The sequence below is a fragment of the Gymnoscopelus braueri genome (assembly GCF_963280865.1).
Source record: "Gymnoscopelus braueri genome assembly, chromosome: 22".
NCBI classification, from domain to species: domain Eukaryota; kingdom Metazoa; phylum Chordata; class Actinopteri; order Myctophiformes; family Myctophidae; genus Gymnoscopelus; species Gymnoscopelus braueri.
In genome coordinates this window covers 17,707,274-17,724,687 of record NC_137624.1, presented here as the reverse complement: position 1 = coordinate 17,724,687, position 17,414 = coordinate 17,707,274, and the positions used below count along the sequence as shown (strand labels likewise).

At 40.1% G+C, this 17,414-nt stretch overlaps 1 protein-coding gene across 4 annotated transcripts in view; it reads right to left on the bottom strand.

The window, feature by feature from the left end:
* The window catches only part of rxraa (retinoid X receptor, alpha a), a 204,006-nt gene that overhangs the window by 9,464 nt on the left and 177,128 nt on the right, over positions 1 to 17,414 (bottom strand). For all 4 annotated transcript variants that reach the window (XM_080419568.1, XM_080419570.1, XM_080419571.1 and 1 more), the window contains exons 7-8: positions 9,777 to 9,906; positions 6,409 to 6,541 (exon numbers count right to left, since the gene is read on the bottom strand). In XM_080419568.1, coding sequence (XP_080275694.1) covers positions 6,409 to 6,541; positions 9,777 to 9,906 — 263 coding nt within the window. The remainder of the gene's footprint in view (positions 1 to 6,408; positions 6,542 to 9,776; positions 9,907 to 17,414) is intronic.

The following is a 17,414-nucleotide window of genomic DNA, read 5'->3' as shown; positions in this document are numbered from 1 at the left end:
ACATTTTGATGCCAAAACTTTTGTACTTTTACTCAAGTAAATTTAGAAGTCCGTACTCTGATCTACAAGCTCACAACATGTCGATGTAGCTTGGCTTGTTGAACTATTTGAAAATGTTTTTAAAAATAGTTTAAAAAATGGCAAAGAACTTTAGGGATAATGGATAAGGCACCGGCGAAAATAGGGCCCAAGAAGTCATTGCCCAAAATAGGTACGCCAGGTAGAACGTGGTTAAGTCTGTCTGTAAGTTTTATAAGTCTTTAACCAATGAAAAGTATTAACAACAACTAAATAACTATACAATGGATCCATTGGAAGAGATTCTTTTATTTATTTCCTGAAAAAGCAATGGTGTTGGATATGCCAGGATCCCGCCTGACAGCAACAATACATTTTATTCAAAGCATCCAACACGTCGTGTTGCCAGTTATGCGTCATAATGTATTGAACACAACAACGGTAGGTTTATTGCATATCAGCATGTTTATCCCATTAAGACCTGGAACGCATCCGTGTCACTTTTTCATTTGAGCTAAAAAAGCATTATTTTACACTTTGGCTATTCAAAAATAGCAGATCTACAAGCTCGTAGCGCGGCACCGAGTGCCGCGCTACGAGCTTGTAGATCTGCTATTTTTTTTAAATCTTTAAAATGTGTGCAAATCTTTGAATATATATATTATTTTAAAGCAAACATTAACTCAAATCTTTGCTTATGGGGGGTCCCTGGAACAAAATATTTTGAGATGGGGGTCCGCGGCCAAATTCATATCATTTTTGAAAAAGTTTGAAAACCACCGATATAGAAACATACGTTTTTCAGAAAACCGTTTAGGATTTAGAAGACATTTTGCAGAATCGGAACCTCAGGCCTCAATGGGTTAAGTGCACAATGTTATGACAACACATAGCAGAGAGGCACAATAGGTCGTGTATATGATTACTATTTACACCATCTCCAACAAGTGACACCGGCCTATTTAGCCACGTTGAATGATTTATAATTTTCCTGTTCCGCCGATAGGCTATTGTGGTGAAGAAGATAGCTAATTACTTATTTATGTGATAGGCAAATGTATTTAGACATGTTTGTGTGTGGAGTGTGGACACCGCTGTATATGGATGGTAAAATGTTTGTTACGCGCTGTTTCTCATAATAACAATGTAGCCAGTTTCCCATAATCTACAGGCACTGTGTAGCACAATACCTGAAGCCCATTGGCTATATGGATATAATTTATTTTCTTTATCATTATTATTTTTCTTTCTGAACTTTCCCATTAACTCTTTCCTATTGGATGGTCTCTAAACACCAATTGCCCCACCCCTTTTTTAACATCTTCATTTGTTTTTCTTTTTAATTCATTTTACTAATACTATTATTACTACTGCTATTGTTTGTTTAATTAATCAATCACTATTATCTGTTTAGTTTATGCTTTTATTTTCATTCTTCCTGTTCATCTCTGCTGAGAGGATGGGAAAAAAAGCAAAACCTAATCAAACGATTTTTTTAATAATAATTTCTAGCTTCGAATGAATCTGAATTCATGCTTTTGTTGCATGAGCAAGTCAACACATTACTACACAATTGTGGTTGACCGTTCCTCACCCAGCCATGGCAAATCCTTAAACAACACATTACAAACACTCTGAGATTGTATTCATATGTCTTTTCCACTAAATTTAATTGTGGCCCCACCCTCTTTTGACCAAGCCCACCCTGTCAGCAGTTTCTGCCTTTGCCACAAATTCAAGCATGCTTAAACAAACACCATTATTTCCAGTACATGTACTCAAGTACTGTACTTAAGTACACTTTTGGGATATTTTTTTACTTTACTGGAGTATTTCCAATTTTCAGTACTTTTACTTCTACTCCTCTACATCTCAGAGGCAAATGTTGTACTTTTACTCCACCTCAATTATTTGAAAACTTTAGTTACTAGTTACTTTGCAGATATAAATCATTACATTATAAAACATACATTAACCACTTCAGCCCTGTTTTATACATAGGCTATTTATACATTTATGCTATTTGCTATTTTCAAACATTTAGTACTCTTACTTTTAGTACTTTAAGTGCATTTTGATACCAGAACTTTTGTACTTTCACTCAAGTCAATTTAGAAGTCTGTACTCTTACTTGTAACAGAGTACTTCTACATTGCAGTATCGATACTTTTACTGAAGTAAAACATTTGAGTACTTTTTCCACCACTGTTTCCACAGACTATTTGACCTGTGTCTATTCAGAATATGAAACACAATCCTGTCCAGACGGCTAAATCACTGGAAATGTTTACACTGATAATTACGTTGAGTGGATGGTTTCTTTTTATAAAAGGAAACCCATGAGAGCCGCAGAATGAGCGCAATTTGTAATCCAACACCGACACTTCAATTTCAAAGTGGCTGACGTCATCCTGGAAGGGGGATCCCGGAGTCTGTTGAACTTCTGACCCCTCTTTGACTCGGGCGCGCCCCCACCCTCTGATTTATACTTTGTCCCTCGCCGGTGTTCCGTGCCGGAGTCCCGTGCCGGTGTCCTACGCAGTGGTGTAAAGTAACTAAGTGCATTTACTCAAGTACTGTACTTAAGTACAATTTTGAGGTACTTTTACTTTACTGGAGTATTTCGAATTGACTATAGTTTTACTCCACTACATCTCAAAGACAAAAACTGCACTTTTACTCCACTACAATTATTTGAAAATTGTAGTTACTAGGTACTTTGCAGATATACATTATTAAATTATAAAACATACATTAACCACTTTAGCCCTATTTCATACCTACGCTATTTTAAAATAGCCGATATACAAGCTCAAAACGCGTCGCATCGTGACACGTTGTGAGCTTGTAGATCTGCTATTTTCAAACATTTTAGTGCTTTTACTTTTGGTACTTTAAGTACATTTTGATACCAATACTTGTGTACTTTTACTCAAGTAAATTTTGAATTCCAGACTTTTACTTGTAACAGAGTGCCTCCACATTGCAGTATTGATACTTTTACTTAAGTAAAACATTTGAGTACTTTTCCCAATACTGGTCCTACGCCAGTGTCCCGCGACACACAGCCAATCTACAAGCTCACAACGCGTTACAACGTGACGCGTTGTGAGCTTGCAGATCGGCTATTTTCAACACGGGACACCGTAACGCATGAATAATGTTGTATTATGTACTCCGTTGCATGTTGGAACAACAACTGATTTTCCAGCCGTGTCCCGTTGCTAGCAACGCATTGCAGCATCGCATCTCGACGCACCGTTAGCCCAAAAATATGTTAGCTAGTTTCAACAAACGGCCGAGTATAAATCTGGCTTTTCTCTCCTCTCCTGCCTTCGTTCTCCCCGAGCCTTTCTCTCCCTCCCTTTTCTTTCTTTCTTTCCTCACAGAGAGTAAAGTCCACAGAAACTCTAGTTCATTCTAATTCAATTTGCCCCGAGGAACAATGGGGGGAGAAAAAAAGGAAAAAGAGGCTCAAGTGTATAAGTTAACCAGGCCCTTCATTTGTAAGGAGCAGGGGAGACGAGTAGATAAAGAAACATTATCAGTGTCCAGCATCTTAATGCACCCGCCTCAAGTTAATATGGAGATGTAATCCGTCCTTTGGAGGTGAACGCTCTCTCTCTCTCTCTCTCTCGCTATACGCTAATGACTGAGCTAAAGGAACAGATAGAATTCAGGAAGGCAAGACAAGAAAGCCAGGGAAGAAAGGAGAGAGGAACGGAGCACTTCTTACAGCCTACGCTGCACATTTCTGACTGTTTAACCACTTGAACACAAGTAGCGCCCCTATTCTGGGGCCGAACTTACAGCCAGTGTGTGTGTGTGTGTGTGTGTGTGTGTGGGTGTGGGTGTGTGTGTGTGTGTGTGTAAAAAAAAGAAAGAAAAAAGTGCGGCATTCAAAATGGACTTGAGTAAAAGTATTGGTATCAAAATGCACTTAAAGTACCAAAAGTAGAAAGTATACTCACGATACAGAATGTCCCATTTCACAACTTTTCCCAGGACTCCAATGTATAAAAAAATCTTTTGAAAATAGCAGATCTACAAGCTCACAATGCGTCGCATCACGACGCATTGTGAGCTTGTAGATCGGCTAATTTCAAATGGCCGAAATGTATAAAGGGCTGAAGGGTTAACATATGTTTTGTAATAATGATCAAAATCTATAAAGTAACTAGTAACTAACGTTTTAAAATAATTGTAGTGGAGTAAAAGTACAATATTTGCCTCGGAGTAGAAGTAAAAGTACTGAAAATTGGAAATACTCCAGTAAAGTAAATGATACCTCAAAATTGTTCTTGAGTAAATGTACTTTACACAAATGCTGGCTTTCCATAGGGCGATACTGTATAAGTCAAGAGTATGAACTCATGCAGTACTTATGGCTGAACATACCGCTGTGAGATTATGCCTGCCTGCCTGCCTGCCTGCCTGCCTGCCTGCCTGCCTGCCTGCCTGCCTGCCTGTCTGTCTGTCTGTCTGTCTGTCTGTCTGTCTGCCTGCCTGTCTGCCTGTCTGCCTGCCTGTCTGCCTGCCTGTCTGTCTGTCTGTCTGTCTGTCTGTCTTCCAGACAGCCTGCACTAGAATGTCAATAACACACCCGCCAAGAAACAGTCAAATCACTGCTGTGGATTCTACAGCTCCCAGTCTGATTTCTCTGTGAGCAGGCATGATTTTTATTTTATGTCTTAAAAAAAAATATCTGTCTGAGCAAGTCTGTTTTTTCTTTGTAACCTCTGTTGTCCATAAACCTACATATTTAATGAACGTAGACGATGAATCACTATAGTTCCTCTGCCACGTCACTCTGCTCTCGCCTCCCGAAGTCAATTTGTTATTGAAAGTCAATAGCGTAGCTTCAATAAGATAACACCATGCGTAATATTAATACCAAAAGTAGAAAGTATACTCACTATACAGAATGACCCATTTCACAACTTTTCCCAGGACTCAAATGTCTAAAAAATCGTTTGAAAATAGCAGATCTACAAGCTCACAATGCGTCGCATCGCGACGCATTGTGAGCTTGTAGATCTGCTATTTTCAAACGACCGAAATGTATATAGGGCTGAAGTGGTTAATGTATGTTTTGTAATAATAATCTCCATTGTAGTTGAATAAAAGCACAACCTTTGCCTCTGAGATGTAGCGGATTAGAAGTAAAAGTATAGACAATTTGAAATACTCGAGTAAAGTAAAAGTATCTAAAAATTGGACTTAAGTACAGTACTTGAGTAAATGTACTTAGTTACTTTCCACCACTGCTTGGAGGCCAGTCTAAGATGTCAGTACTATGACGGCATATATTGACGACATCAGGGCTCTCCGTGTATTGGCATAAAAGGGACCCAGACAGACAGAGAGACAGATGCAGAGATCTTTGGGGAGTTTTGGTTCTGGACAACCGCTGATCCGACCTACTTCCCAATTGGCACAACACACTCTCCAGTCCTCTCATGCCAAGTCTGGAGTCCATCGGTCAGATGGTTCTCGGGATATGCAAGGGACAGGCACACATGCGCGCACACACACACGCGCATGCATGCACGCTAGGGCTGGTAAACTAATATTTGAATTTAGAATATTCCTCGAATATGGGGAAAATATGTATATTTGAATATGAAAATTGATATTTGAATTAAAAAATATTTTATTATATATATATTTTTTATATATTGTTTTATAATAATAATATTCGAATAGCTGCCAATTTTTAAGACCAATATTCGAATATCATTTCTGAGGAAAGTTACCCTGCCTTCATGCACGCACGCACAAACACACACACACACGCACGCACGCACGTGACACACACACGCACACTCTGTGCGTTTATAGGTTAGATTATTATTATAGGCTAAATATTTCACAATTTTTCACGATATTAAAAAAATTGCAGATCTAACGAGATTAAGAGATCGCATCAGCTATTCCTGGCATGTCGCTTTAGGCGGGGGAGAAAAAACGATCTGAATTTGTGTAGATCTGCTATTCATACGACAAAGTATAGAACAGCGTATGAGGGAAAAAAAACATAAAGAGATGAATTATGGAGATACAAGGTTGCTGCCCGACAGCGACAACATTCACATAAACTTCTCAAGCTATTCCGTGAGCTGAAGTGCAATGGAATGCAAATGTAAGTGAAATCAAAATGTTACAGGCAGGCAGGTCCACAAATGTCATATGCTGTCAGAATGTATTAATATCTCAATTATGAGGCTGTACTCGGAGACGATTCTTAAGTCGAGGTTTAAAATGTGCCTGTCACTGAATGTACACAGTCAAATCCAGAGTGTCAATTTAAAAAAAAAGAAAGAAAGGAAGGCTAAGGGTTAAATTAACGCTCCTGATGTTATTGGACTAAATGAAGGTGGTGAGAATGACCTGTCAAAGATGGCTCCCACTCCGGCACTATGGGCACTGTTACGGTGGACATGCAGCCCCGTGGCCAGGAGAATCCCATCTTTCACCGATATCGAACGGTGTGAAAACGACGCAATGAGGAGCTCGTTCCACCCTAGAGAGAGAGAGAGAGAGAGAGAGAGAGAGAGATAGAGAGAGAGAGATAGAGAGAGATTGTATTACCTCTTATTTATAAGAACTGTACATGAAAGAAACATTCTTTAGGTTTTGGTTCCCCAACAAAAGCAGCAATAATAAACAATGACAAAAACAAATACATAGCAGCTATAGCAAGAAAGAGAAGTATGCATTGCATTGTCATACATGGTCATACATCAGTCACAGAGCGAGAGAGAGAGAGACAGAGAGAGAGAGAGAGAGAGAGAGAGAGAGAGAGAAAGAGATGAAGTAACGCGTGAAGACAGAGAAAATAAATCCCACCTCAAAACGTCACATGGTGCTCAGGCAAAAATAAAACCGACATAAAAAAACTAAGGGGGGGTGGCTGGTCCAATGAATCAATTAAGCTGCACGTAAAAAAGAATAAAGAATTAATTTAACTATCCCAGAGTTACAAACAGATACATTTAATAAAGAGTTTTTTTTTTTACTGTGTGTAACCCACCGAGACGTTTAAAACACCCTTTCCGAGAGGAGACAAGCGTGTAAAAAAGGATGAACCGTGGCCTGCCACAGCGATGAAGACGGCACACTTTGACGAGGCAGAACGAGGGGCTCGACACAGAGAGGACGACGGGCTCTACAGACGCCAGACGCTACGCCGTTAGCTTTTTCTTTCTTTTTTCTCTTTTTCTTTTTTGAGTGACATGGCTCCTTTAACTGTTCTGCCTAGCAACACATACCCCTCTTCTCCCCAGAGTTGAGCCGGGTATGAAGAGGGGCTGAGATGCTTTCATCTGTGAGACAGCAGAACTAAAGCGGTTATTTATAGAAAACCTGAGCGCGGGGAGGAAGAGAGGCGCTCTCTCTCCAGAATAATCTTTCCTCTCTCTGTCTCTCTCTCTCTCTCTGATGGTTCTCCATCACCGTGGATATCCACGAAGGATAAGCGGTGATGGAGGATTTTATTCTAAGGTAAAGGAAGGGTGGGTGGGGTGGGGCGGGTGGGTGGGGTGGGGAGGGTGGGTGCCGTTGTAATAGCATTTCTTTTTTTCCTCCAGGTGGATTTATATAATATAAACGGTGTAATTTGGAGCGACAGGCCGTCAACGAGGGTGATGTGAACAGAGAGCCCCACGGTGACCTTATTGCGTATGATGATGGGGAACGTCACGGGAATGGCAGATGATTCATTTAAGCAATAACACACGCCAGGGCGTGCTTTAGGATGGTTATCGGTACGGCTGTGCTGCCGGCACCACCGGTACGCTACGCCACGGAGCGCCGTCGCCCCCTGCAGAGCCGTGCCAATAAACGCGATAGAAACCACAACCTCAAGTGTTATAGTGCTCCTATAAAAAAAATGGTTACCAAACAAATGTAAATCACAGACACTCATTCCAATTAAAACAGTTTTTTAATAACAATTTCATTAAGAGAATAATTTCTACAAGGAAGTAAATCTCGACGGCGTGCACAAACAAACACAGCAGTTGCTATCTCCTGTAACTGGATGAAAGCTCCTGAATGCTGTTAACAAACTTTTAAACTAGTTGTTGTCAATATGAGTAGTTTTAAATCGCCCAAAATTTAATTTCTGTTGTTGTACTAAATTACATATAGCAGTGAAATATAGATTGTTTGCAGACAAGAAGCCATTGTTTTTTTTAGCTTTTTTCTTTAGCCGCAGAGTGACATACTGTACAGTAGAACGCGCACACACCCACCCACCCACCCACCCACCCACACACACACACACACACACACACACACACACACACACACACACACACACACACACACACACACACACACACACACACACACACACACACACACACACACACACACACACACACACACACACACACACACACACACACACACTCATTCTGACCCTGCTTTGGTCACTTGACTTGGCGTGGTTATTCATGGCTATGACCTTATTTGCCCGGTTACTAGTCTGTTTCACTTACATTTGTATCGTGTGCCTACATACACGTCTGCCTGTCTTATGTCTGGCTGTCATATCTGTTTCTGTTTGATTGTCAGTCTATCTATATTTGACTCTCTATGCGTACACTTTGTTTTTCTGTCTAGAATAAGAAATGTAGCGGTATCTTTTTCTAGGTGGAATCGAGGCTGCTGATGGTTAGGAGATTTAAGCACGCCCCGGATCTCATTAATATGTAATGAGATCATTACGCCTGCTCACCAGTACCTGATTAGTTCCAGAGACCATATTACACCATATTACACCAGTCCTCCATGACCTTCACTGGCTTCGGGTCAAACAAAGAATACACTTCAAAATACTACTCACCACCTATAACCAGTGGTGTAAAGTAACTAAGTACATTTACTCAAGTACTGTACTTAAGTACACTTTGGAGGATTTTTTTAACTTCTACTCCACTACATCTCAGAGGCGAATATTGTACTTTTACTCCACTACAATTATTTGAAAACTATAGTTACTTTTCAGATATAAATTATGATATTATGAAACATGCATTAACCACTTTAGCCCTATTTTATTCATAGGCTATTTGAAAATAGCCGATCTACAAGCTCACAACGCGTCGTGAGCTTGTAGATCTGCTATTTTCAATGATTTTTGTACTTTTACTTTTGGTACTTTAAGTACATTTTGATGCCAATACTTTTGTACTTTTGTACTTCAAGTAAAAAAAAAAATATTCTGCACTGTTACTGGACTGTTGAAAAGCGCTCTCAAAACCCACCTCTTCAATATGGCTCTTCAAACTGTACATGATATTTTAGCCACTTGAACCCTAGCTCCCCCAAATCTGGGGGCAACGTTTGCCCGTCTACAAGCTCACAGAAGGAGAAGGCATAAGACGCCATTGCTGCTAGACCAGTGGTTCTCAAAGTGGGGTCCGGGCGGACCCCCAGGGGTCCTTGAGGGGGTTCCAGGGGGTCCCCAGCAAAATGTGTTAATACAGCATCACAGTCATTTTAAACACTTTATGTATATTTTATACGTTGACTATTCAACAGATATATAAGGTCACTATTTTGGAAAAATGTTGACAGTGTTAGGAAAAGGATTTTTTTTTACACAAATCTTCTCTTCCAGGGGGTCCCTGGCACACAACCTTTTCAGATGGGGGTCCGCGGCCAAATACATAACAATTTGGGGGTCCTGGACTTGAACCACTGCTGTGTAGACTAATGGACTGTTGAAGGTTGGAGGTTTTTGGACTGACCTGCTCGGAGGAGAATGACCTGGTCATCCAGAGGCAGCTCCGAGAAGTGAGGGATCCGCTTGGCCCATTCCACCAGGGTGAAGAGCTGCTTGTCAGCCGCTTGGCAGATATTCGTCACTGGGTCATTAGGCTGCAGCAGGGAGACACACACACACGCACGCACACACACACACACACACACACACACACACACACACACACACACACACACACAGACAGACACGCGTATGGTTTTACATTTTAGAAATCCGGTTAATGAATGAATGAGTGTCACACAAATAGTCAGTGGTGGAAAAAGTACTCAAATGTTTTTCTTAGGTAAAAGTATCAATACTGCAATGCAGAAGTACTCTATTACAAGTAAGAGTCCGGAATTAAAAAATGACTTGAGTAAAAGTACAAAAGTATTGGCATCAAAATATAGTTAAAGTACCAAAAGTTAAAGTACTCAAATGTTTGAAAATAGCAGATCTACAAGCTTGTAGATTGGCTATTTTCAAATAGCCTCTGTATAAAATAGGGCTAAAGTGGTTAATGTAATAATTTATATCTGCAAAGTAGCTAGTAACTAAAGTTTTCAAATAATTGTAGTGGGGTAAAAGTTGGAAATACTCCAGTAAAGTAAAAAATACCTCCAAATTGTACTTAAATTGTACAGTACCTGAGTAAATGTACTTAGTTACTTTACACCACTGCAAATAGTACATTTAGTGTGTGTGTGTGTGTGTGTGCGTGACATCAGATAATAAAGCTGTCACACACACACACACACGTGCACGCCCGTGAATAATCTCCTCTGCGGAGGAGCATGAAGCGAGACAAAACAAACAGTGATTCTGCCCCGGCTTGGAGGAGGAAATACCTACAGAGAAACCGCCGGTAGAAAAATGACTTTTCTCCAAGCAGGCCCTTTTCCTTGGGGACCTTTTAGTCTCTGCACAAATCAGCCTTTTGGAGGGCTAGTGAAGCTCAAAAGAGGCCCTCCTGACTCCCTCTGTGCTTCAGAACAAGTGCTTGAGAGCTCAAGAGGGAGCACATTAATAGACTGGGCGAGGCTAAAGCATTGTAAAATGCTAAATACTCGACCGTTTTGGCTGGTTGGGCGGTTGACGAGTGTGCCAATGTGATGTCACTCATGCCTGAACAGAATGACTCTCGACTTGTTCAGTGGTTACATTGCCAGGGTGTGAATGAGGTCCATTTAACCCCTTAAGACCGGGAACGCATCCGAGTCATTTTTAAATTTCTTTGGCTGTTCAAAAATAGCAGATATACAAGCTCGTCGCGCGCCACCGAGTGCCGCGTTATGAGCATGTAGATCTGCAAAAAAAAAAAGTGTGAAAATCTTTGAATATTTTATTTTAAAACATTTATTTTTCTTTAAAGTGGATATTTTACTCATATTGAACCACTGATATAGAAACATAAGTAAAACAAAATCCTGTTAGGATTTCGAAGACATTTGTTGAATCCCCAGAAGCAAAGATTTGAGTTAAAAATATTCGCTTAAAAAATATATACATATTCAAAGATTTGCACAAATTGTCACGATTTCTCAAAAATAGCAGATCTACAAGCTTATAGTGTGGCACTCTGTGCCGTGCTATGAGCTTGTTTATATGCTATTTTAGCCAAGTTATAAAATAATGGTTAAAGTGGTTAAAATCTAAAATGACAGATGCTTTTCCCAGTCTTATAATGGGTAAATTCATTGAAGTTTAACCATTTTAACACTATCGTCCCTATTCTGGGGGGACATTTGGGGAAGATAGCCGACTTACAACCTGTATTATGTTTGTTGGGCAATGTTAGCACAGTCTGGTGGAGTCAAACTCACCAACATTTCACTGACAAATACAATCTTTGAATCCTGAAATCAATCAAAATGACCAAAGCTCCAATCGTTTATTGCCTTCACACGCCAACCATGTTTCAGTCCTGAGTGGAGATGTGTACATGCAGGGCCGGATTTATAGGAGTTGAGGCCCCTGGGCTAGAGTAATTTTGAGGTCCCCCGCACGCATGCTCGTTTTTTTTTCCTTTTATTTCGGGTTTTTGTTACTTTAATTCGGTTAATTCGGTAGGGTTACTTTACAATTGGATCATATTTTTTTTTTTAAATAAAACAAAAAGCCCACCCTAGCCCACCCCTAGCCCACCCCTAGCCCACCCTAGCCCACCCCTAGCCCACCCTAGCCCACCCCTAGCCCACCCTAGCCCACCCCTAGCCCAACGGTAAGTCCGGCCCTGTGTACATGCCTTATTTAGGCTTTTCATCTGTAGACCTGATGCATCAAGAATGTAAAGTTGAATCCTGAAACTTGATCTCAAAGGAGTTTTTAAATCTCTGACACAAATAATAAACACACAGTAGGAAAAGTGTATTGCGTTCAATATTTGGAAAAGTGATAGTCATATTTTCTTCATGTGGTTATAATTGACGCAAAAAAGCTTGACTGGCAGTAATCACGTTGAGCCACGTTGAAAAATACAGCTTTGAAATAAGGCAGATCGTGCCTCTTGCTTCAAGTTAATGTCACTTTATTCAGGAACTGCAGATTGTTTTGCTCCAATTTGTTTTTAAAGACTGAATGCAAATTAAGAGTCAAGATATCTTTTCTGCAGTATGCGGAAGAACAATGGGCGAAAAAGTGCAAGTAGACCAAATTTCTCCTAAGATTGGAAGAAGGCATATTGTCAGACACATGGGGACCCAGCCTGATCTCACAGAATTTAGTATACATTGCAACGGATCCAGTGCACGTCATTCCGTGCATAGTCGCCTAGAAATCCCGAAAATCCGTGCATATGTACGGCGAGTTGCAACCCGGAAAAACCAGGAAGCAGAGCAGTCCCCACAACAAAATTGCCTATCATTGAGTTATGTACCTATCGGTACATAACTCAAACAGCGCCGAGTAGGTTCAAGGGAACGTCGCAACGTTCGGGACGGCAACTCGCTCGCTTTGGCTCGCTCGGTGGTCTCTTACGTGGCTCCAGTTCCCTTGAGACTGCACGCCTCCGAAATGGTTTAGTCACAATGGGGGAGATGCAAGGCGGCTATGCACGGATTTTCAGGTTTTCCAGTTGTCTATGCACGGAATGACCACTCCGTGCAATGTATACTAAGCCGTGTGAGATCGGGTTGCGGGACCATATACACTAACATACACAAAGCTACATATTATGTGCATTAGGTCTCGCTTATCATTCCTAATGCAACATGGCTGCATGTCTCTCAGTCTCACTCTAAAAAATTAAATCAATCTGGTCCGGGAAGAGCAGATGCGAATGTCAATGCCTAATATGCTGCTTTCCATGAGCCCCATACAGTATTTTGCATTGAATTCATTATGCTTTCTTCATTAATTCTTAATGAATTAATTCTGAATAAAATGTGTAGGGTAAATCTGGGCCAAAATAGGTTGATGTTTAATGTTTATTCAGCTTTCAGCATGATCACACAGGTGCCATTAAAACACTGAATGATTTTGCTAATTACATTATAAAACTTCTCGATAAATCAATAGTTCAGAATCTAGAATTTGAAATTGTCTATCTAAAAATCTAATAACATACACACATCTAAAATCCACTATCATTTAAGAGTCTGCACATTTGCATATACACACGAGTCAGAAACGAGTCAGAAAATGAGTCCTCTTCCTCCAGCTTGTCCCCATCAGTGGTGGAAAGTAACTAAGTACATTTACTCAAGTACTGTACTTAAGTACCATTTTGATGTATTTTGAGTATTTCCAATTGTCTATGCTTTTACTTCTACTCCACTACATCTCAGAGGCAGATATTGTACTTTTACTCCACTACAATTATTTGAAAACCTTAGTTACTAGTTACTTTGCAGATATAAATTATTATATTATAAAACATACATTAACCACTTTAGTTCTATTTTATACCTCGGCTATTTGAAAAAAGCCGATCTACAAGCTCACAACGTGTTGCATCGCGACGCGTTGTGAGCTTGTAGATCTGCTATTTTCAAACATTTTAGTACTTTTGGCACTTAACAATGCATTTTGATACCAATACTTTTGTACTTTCACTCAAGTAAATTTAGAATTCCGGACTTTTACTTGTAACAGGGTACTTCTACATTGCAGTATTGATACTTTTACTTAAAACATTTGAGTACTCTATCCATCACTGTCTTCTCCACACAGCTCTTTCCACCCTTGCGGTGACCTCTTCACCCCCTGTGAAGAGCCCATATCCTCAACGTCTACAGGTCCACCTCAGACCTGCTCACCCCAATATCAAAAAGACAGGCTCAGCACTGCGAGGGTTCTATGAAGTGGTCGTATACCAATGCCTCGTCTCGTTCCTCGCTTTCCCCTTTGAATCGAGTTGTGGGTTTTTTGAGGAAAGTTTTACTGGCAAATCTCACGGATCAGCTTCCAGCTCCTGCTGTGCTTCTGGTTCTGACGCGCTTCCTCCACGTCTCTGATCAAAAAAAATCTCTCGGAAGTGATTAAACCATTAAGGCCCGGGAACGTAATCTTTTTTAGATTTCTTTGGGCTATTCAAAAATAGCAGATATACAAGCTCATTGCCGCGCTATGAGCTTGTATATCTGCTATTTTTTCTTTTTTAAATCGTGAAAAATCTTTAGTTTGAATATATATATATTTTTAAAGCGAACATTTGTAACTCAAATCTTTGCTTCTGGGGATTCTACAAATGTCTAAATGTGTGTTTTTTTTTAAACGTATGTTGCTATAATAGTGGTTCTCAAACTTTTTTCATGTTAAGGACCCCCAAAATGATATGTATTTCTCAAACTATTTTGTTCCAGGGACCCCCCAGAAGCAAAGATTTGAGTTACAAATGTTCGCTTAAAAGAAATACACATATTCAAAGATAATGCACACATCTTCATTAGATTTTTCAAAAATAGCAGATCTACAAGCCCATTATGAGCTTGCATATCTGCTATTTTTTAACAGCCAAAGAAATCAAAACAATTGCACAGATGCGTTCCCGGTCTTAATGGGTTAAATGACATCGCCATTGATTCCAATTAGTCCCGTTTGAAGAAAACCCAGATTTGCAAGCGCATAGCATCCACCTTTAGATTCTGAGCATGTGCGCGTGTGAACTCACAGTCTGGCAACGACAGTCGGAGAAACTTAAACTTCCTTCCTCGAAATCCCTCTGATCAATGGCGTAAAGCTTGGAGGATCCCAACATCAACTGCTGTTCTCAGAGGGAGATTAGTTAGCCCTTTCAAACCGGGAACGGCATCCGTGTTTAACTTTAACCATTATTTTATACTTGTGGCTATTCAAAAATAACAGATCTACAAGCTCGTAGCGCGGCACCGAGTGCCGCGCTATGAGCTTGTAGATCTGCTATTTTTGAAAAAAGATTAAAGATTTTTTTCTGCAAATCTTTGAATATATGTATTTTTTTAAGCGAACATTTTTAACTGAAGTCTTTGCTTCTGGGGGTCCCTGGAACGACATATTTTGAGATGGGGGTCAGCGGCCAAATACATATAATTTTGGGGGTCCTTGACATGAAAAAAAGGTTTGAGAATCACTGATATAGCAACAATAGTTTTTCAGAAAAATGAAGACATTCGTTGAGACATTTGACAGTTACAAATGTTCGCTTTAAAAAATAGATATTCAAAGATTTGCACACATTTTCACGATTTTTACAAAAGTAGCAGATCTACAAGCTCATAATGAGTTTATATATCTGCTATTTTTGAATAGCCAAAGTATAAAATAATGGTTACAGCTCAAATCTTAAAATGACACAGATGCGTTCCCGGTCTTAATGGGTTAGAGATGAAGAGAGAAAGAATGCACTCGAACCCTCTTCCTACTAGACAGGCCAAAGACAGTATAGCCTCCCATCCCTCCAATCCATCCTTCCCACCTTGTTGGTGAGAAAGTCATTCCGATCGCAGAGAATCAGAGACGGCCACTTTGAAAATATGAAAAACAAACTTTAACCAGCCGCAAAGCCTACACAGTTTTGAAAAGTAGTTTTTTTTTTTTTTCCCGTCTCCTTTCTTCTGCGGGAGGGAAAAAAAGAAAAGAAAACAAGCAACTTATAAATATTTCAGCATCTGATCTCTGTGGGAGATGTGGACGGTGCCGCTCAGCGCGACAGTTTCTGTGAGTTCTACGGGGTTTTTTCTCTGAAAACACATAAACAGATCCGTCTAATTCATTCCAAAAGCATGCCCCCAGCCCCCAAAAACAAAGGAAAACAAAAGCACACGCCACGGTTGAGCCACCCCCACATAAGAATACAAGTCCCAGAGTTCTCGTTAAACATGGCGAGGCTCATGAATGTTGCATCGCATTGGCTCTCTTATCCATGTTTACACTGACCTGGTTTCTCCTGGCTCCGCCTATATGGAGACGACAGAGGGGAGAGGATGGAAAGCGCGACACCCCTCAAAAACGATCCTCGGGTGTCAAATTACAGGTCTCACTTGTACCTCAAGTAGGTACCAAGCTTGTACATCTGCTATTTTCTTGAAAGTGTTTGAAAAAGCTATAAAAAAAAATAGTTTTGAATAACAAAATAATTTGTAGAATTGGCCTCAGTTCTTAAAGGGATATTTCACTTTAAAAAAAACGTTGGGGTCATTTTATCGTCTACTCAGGCTTTTATGACCCCCACAGCCCATTTTTAAGTTGCTTGATTCAGTATTTAGATATTTGATATTCATTTTATCAGACACACCCTCTTCCTATACAAACCCATTATAACTTCAAACTCCATTTTAACATGTTAGATTCATGAAAAACACCCGTCCTTGGTGACACCCTGCTCTCCTAATACGCGAGGGGGCCGTGTTTTTTCGATTACTTTTTTAATTTATTGTATTAAATTTTTTATTGTATTAATTTTTTTTCATTTTCCAAAAATAATATTAAAAATAAATGAAAAAAGTAATCGAAAAAACACGGCCCCCCCCCTAAATGAAGCATCTTAAAAACGGTCTGGGGGATTCACAAAAGCCTGAGTAGACGATAAAATGACCCAAGTTTTTTTTTAAGTGAAATATCCCTTTAACTCTTTGACTGGCACTTGGTCCACAGTGTCAAACACAATTTTGACGAGTTGGGGTTTTTTAGTGGCTTTCCACCAGATGGTGCTGTTCACTACCCTATGAATGATACTTTCACTGCCAAATGACGACAGAACCGGAATTCATAAAAAAAAAAAGCTTGTTTACTTCATGTTTATTTCCTGTGGGAAAATGGCTATATCGCCATTCCTCTTGCTTTACGGCAAAAACAAGGCACATTCAACTGGCCACAGCTATGCAATGGATTACCGCGAGTGGATTTTTACCCCCGAGACCCGCGTGTGTGTAATGAGGCGAAGGTAGGTAAAAACTCTTGTTTTCGCTGGCACTGGGGTGACACTATTATACGCTTTTACTCTGGCAGTTAAAGAGTTAATGGGTTAAGATGTTCCAGGACACAATGGATAAGAACCCAACATGACCTGCTAAGGGACAAGAACATTAACCTGATATCCACCAGGCTATATGTACAGCTCAGTCCACCCAGGGACCACCTGGGACTATATCTGTGACAACACTCTTGTGTTTTTCCATTTTACTGTGAAGAGCCCTCCGCTCGGGAG